Below are 3,512 nucleotides of genomic sequence, written 5' to 3'. Positions count from 1 at the left end.
ACATGAGTTTAGGGTCAATAAATGCAAGAGCTTAACAAGAATATAAGGAAGTAGATGCATTTTGAATAAAACTTATAGATACCATAAAGGATTAAGGATATCAATAACATGAGCCATGAAGGTACATAAACCATAGAGATACTCAAAATGCATAAAGTTATTATAAACTTCTGATGATCAAAGTTCTTCCTTAATAAGTAAGCCTATGTTTTTCACTATAAGCCTATAACCACATGTTTAACAGAAAAATAGATTATAAGATAACCATTTCAAAATGAATGAGTGAACTATCATTTTGTATAAGAGAAAAAGAGCAATAAAATTGATATGAAGGGTTATTAGTAATTTAATTAACCGTAAAATTGCGAATATAAACCTTCACGTTTTCGTATTTACTATATTTAGAAAGGAAAGAACTAATTTGGCATTGATTTTAATAGAAATTGGAATAGTTATCGGACAAAACTATTACAATTGTAAAGCTAACAAGATCAGTTAGTCTTTATTGTCATGATTAGCATCCCAACTTCAAAGCAAAGTGAGTGAGCGTCTACCCTGAGCAGTCATTTTTACAACAATGGCAATAAAAAAATAATAAATAAAACTAGCACATGTATATATTTCACTATGGATTTGTCATGCATCCTACTTCTTAAAGGTAACATTATATTTAGATTTCAAGTTTCAAAAGCGAAAATAAACCACTATACAAACATGAAAACAAATTTGCGAAAGAACATAACGTTAACATATCGTACGTTATATTCTACTATATTAGATACATATATACCATATCTGTCTTAAACAAGTAGAAATACACACAACTAAATGCTTATAAAAGCCATCTTGAAGCTACCTAAACCCTAAGTTGCGCAGACAATGACTACATCGACAGACATAATTTCCTATATGCAAAGGCGCACATCACTCTCCACAGAAACATTCATCATTCCAATTTCTCTCAATGAATCTGAGGTCCCGTATGCCGTAACCAGATTAGCTAAACAACTTCTGGCTGCTTGTTTCGACAAATCTCCTTCATTTCAAAAGAAAAACTATCGTTCTCTAATACAGAAGATTGAGATCCTAGTCCAGTTGTTTGAGTCAATCACTAAATCAGGTAAATCTAAACAGAATTGCTCAGTAGTAACATGCATGGCAGAATTTTACATACTACTTCATAGGGCCAAAGATCTGTTAATTTATTGTTTGGAATCTAGCCGATTAAGATTATTAATTTCAAACACCACTATATCAAGCTATTTTCATGATCTCGATCAAGAAATTTTGTGCATTTTGGATGTCATCACTCACGAAAATTTGAATTTAAATGATGATATTGTTGATCTTCTTCAATTAATAAAAAACCAATTGGGGAAAAGAAAATTCTTTATAGATCCATTTGAAGAATCTCTTAAAAGTACAATATTTGGCTTTTATGAGGCACTTGTTAGAGGGGAAGTGCCAAATCAGACACATGTATACAAATACTTTGTGGAAGATTTGGGCATAAGAGATTTAAATACATGGAGACAAGAAATCAAATCCGTGGAAGATATGATCTTACGACGTGAAAGAGAGATCAATGTTTCTTCATCGGTGCTAAGGGGTTTTGTAGCACTTTTGCATTATAGTAGGTTACTAATTTCAATTGTCCAGATAGGATTGATAATAGTGGACGAATCAAATAACGCCATGGAAAAAGAGATTAATCAAGTAGATGAACAAACACTAGACATGATTCCAGAGGACTTTTTATGTCCAATTTCACGTGATCTGATGATAGACCCTGTCACATTGGCAACGGGGCAAACTTTTGATAGAACTGCCATCACAGACTGGTTTAAGCAAGGAAACTTAAGATGTCCTGTAACAAGAACAGATCTCGGTGTCATAATTCTCATCCCTAACAAGGTTGTTCAAAGTTTTATTTCTAAGTGGTGCATTGCTCAAAGAATACCCTATAATCAACCTGATTTTCCATATACACATGAAGAACGTAAAAGAAACATTCAAGAAAATTCATGTAATCGAGCGGTGTCTGAAGCGAATAAAGCCATGCTTAAGCTAATCCTTGATCTTTTTTCACGGAGGTCAGAAGTTGCTCAAAATTTGGCACTATCAGAACTACGACTACTCACTGAAAGGAGCAAGCAAGCACGCATAGATATTGTGAATGCCGGATATACCTTATTTCTTATTAAGCAACTAAGATCGGAAAACCATATTACCCAAGAGAATTCCGCAGTTATAATTATGTATCTATCTATACACACGGAAAATAAAATACCAATAATACAAACCCAAGGAAGCTTGATGTCAATTTTGAAAGTTCTTCAAGATGGACAAACAAATACTACGAGAGAACATGCAATAACAACAATTCATAGTCTATCTATGGTTCTGGAATACGCAAAGAAATTTGCAAAGGAAAAGGGATTACTGAAAACCTTGATAGAAATATTAACCAACGGTTCTCTTCATGACAAAATAAATGCCATGTGCACCATGATAAACCTATCTAAACGTGAGGAGACCAAGGTTCTTATGACAAAGGTTGGCGTTGCAAAAGCCATGGTAAAAGCAATGAACATTCGAGGGTTCCGAAAGATGGCATCGGATGTGCTCGGTTTTTTAGTTACACACCCTAAGGGAGCTAAAAAAATTCGAAGGGAGAAATTAATAGTCATAATTTTGACTCGAATGTTACAGTGGGGACATCCAATAGAGAAGGAATCTGCAGCAAAATCTTTACTTGCATTTTTCATGCATGGAGGATCGTCAGCAATGAGAAAAAGCTACAAAAAACCTCGGATCCGAGATATGATAACTTCCCTACTTCAATCACATGTGCCTGAAGAGAGGACCAAGGCAGCTCGAATTCTTCGATTACATGAGAAATTTCAAGTCTGGCTTTAACATGTGTGCATATGATTTCCTATTCATCAGGTAAATCGAAACTACACATTTTTTATTTTACGTTATTAAAAATTATCACAATATTTATAACTTCATAAACCGCAAGCTAACTCGTGATTGTAGTAGCTTTGGTTGGTAATAATTTCCGGTCTAGTTCAGTTATAGCTATTTCTTATAGCTATTTCTTTTACATATACTATTCATTTTTTTGTTTTTAAACAGATAATCAAATACCAACAAAAATACTAGAAAAATACAAGTCTGAATTATACATAGCATGATTACAATACATCCACTAACACACAAAGCACAAATAAATGAATTTTAATCATATATAGAATAAGACATATGTGCAAGTGGGTATATGTAAAAACAATCAAAGATGAAAACTTTCTGGAATAATTATTACGAAGTAAATGTATTCAATACATCCAGATATAATATTAGCTTAAGTTTAGAACAAGTACCCTTAAATATTCTGTAAATAGAAAGAGGAATGACAGTGAAGAGTGAGGATATTAAAGATGACCAAAAGAGAAGGGTTTTGGAGATGTGGTCCGAAAACGGTTATAAGTCACCGATCTAATCTTTGT

At 33.2% G+C, this 3,512-nt stretch overlaps 1 protein-coding gene across 1 annotated transcript; it reads left to right on the top strand.

Annotated features, from left to right (window-relative positions):
- The first annotated feature begins 879 nt into the window (after positions 1 to 879).
- On the top strand, positions 880 to 2,919 carry LOC141601099 (U-box domain-containing protein 17-like). Its single transcript, XM_074421364.1, has one exon. The coding sequence runs from the start codon at positions 880 to 882 to the stop codon at positions 2,917 to 2,919; it is 2,040 nt and encodes a 679-aa protein (XP_074277465.1).
- Positions 2,920 to 3,512: the final 593 nt, after the last annotated feature.

The sequence above is a fragment of the Silene latifolia genome, chromosome 9 (genome assembly GCF_048544455.1).
Source record: "Silene latifolia isolate original U9 population chromosome 9, ASM4854445v1, whole genome shotgun sequence".
NCBI lineage: Eukaryota > Viridiplantae > Streptophyta > Magnoliopsida > Caryophyllales > Caryophyllaceae > Silene > Silene latifolia.
This window is presented reverse-complemented; position numbering and strand designations above follow the sequence as displayed.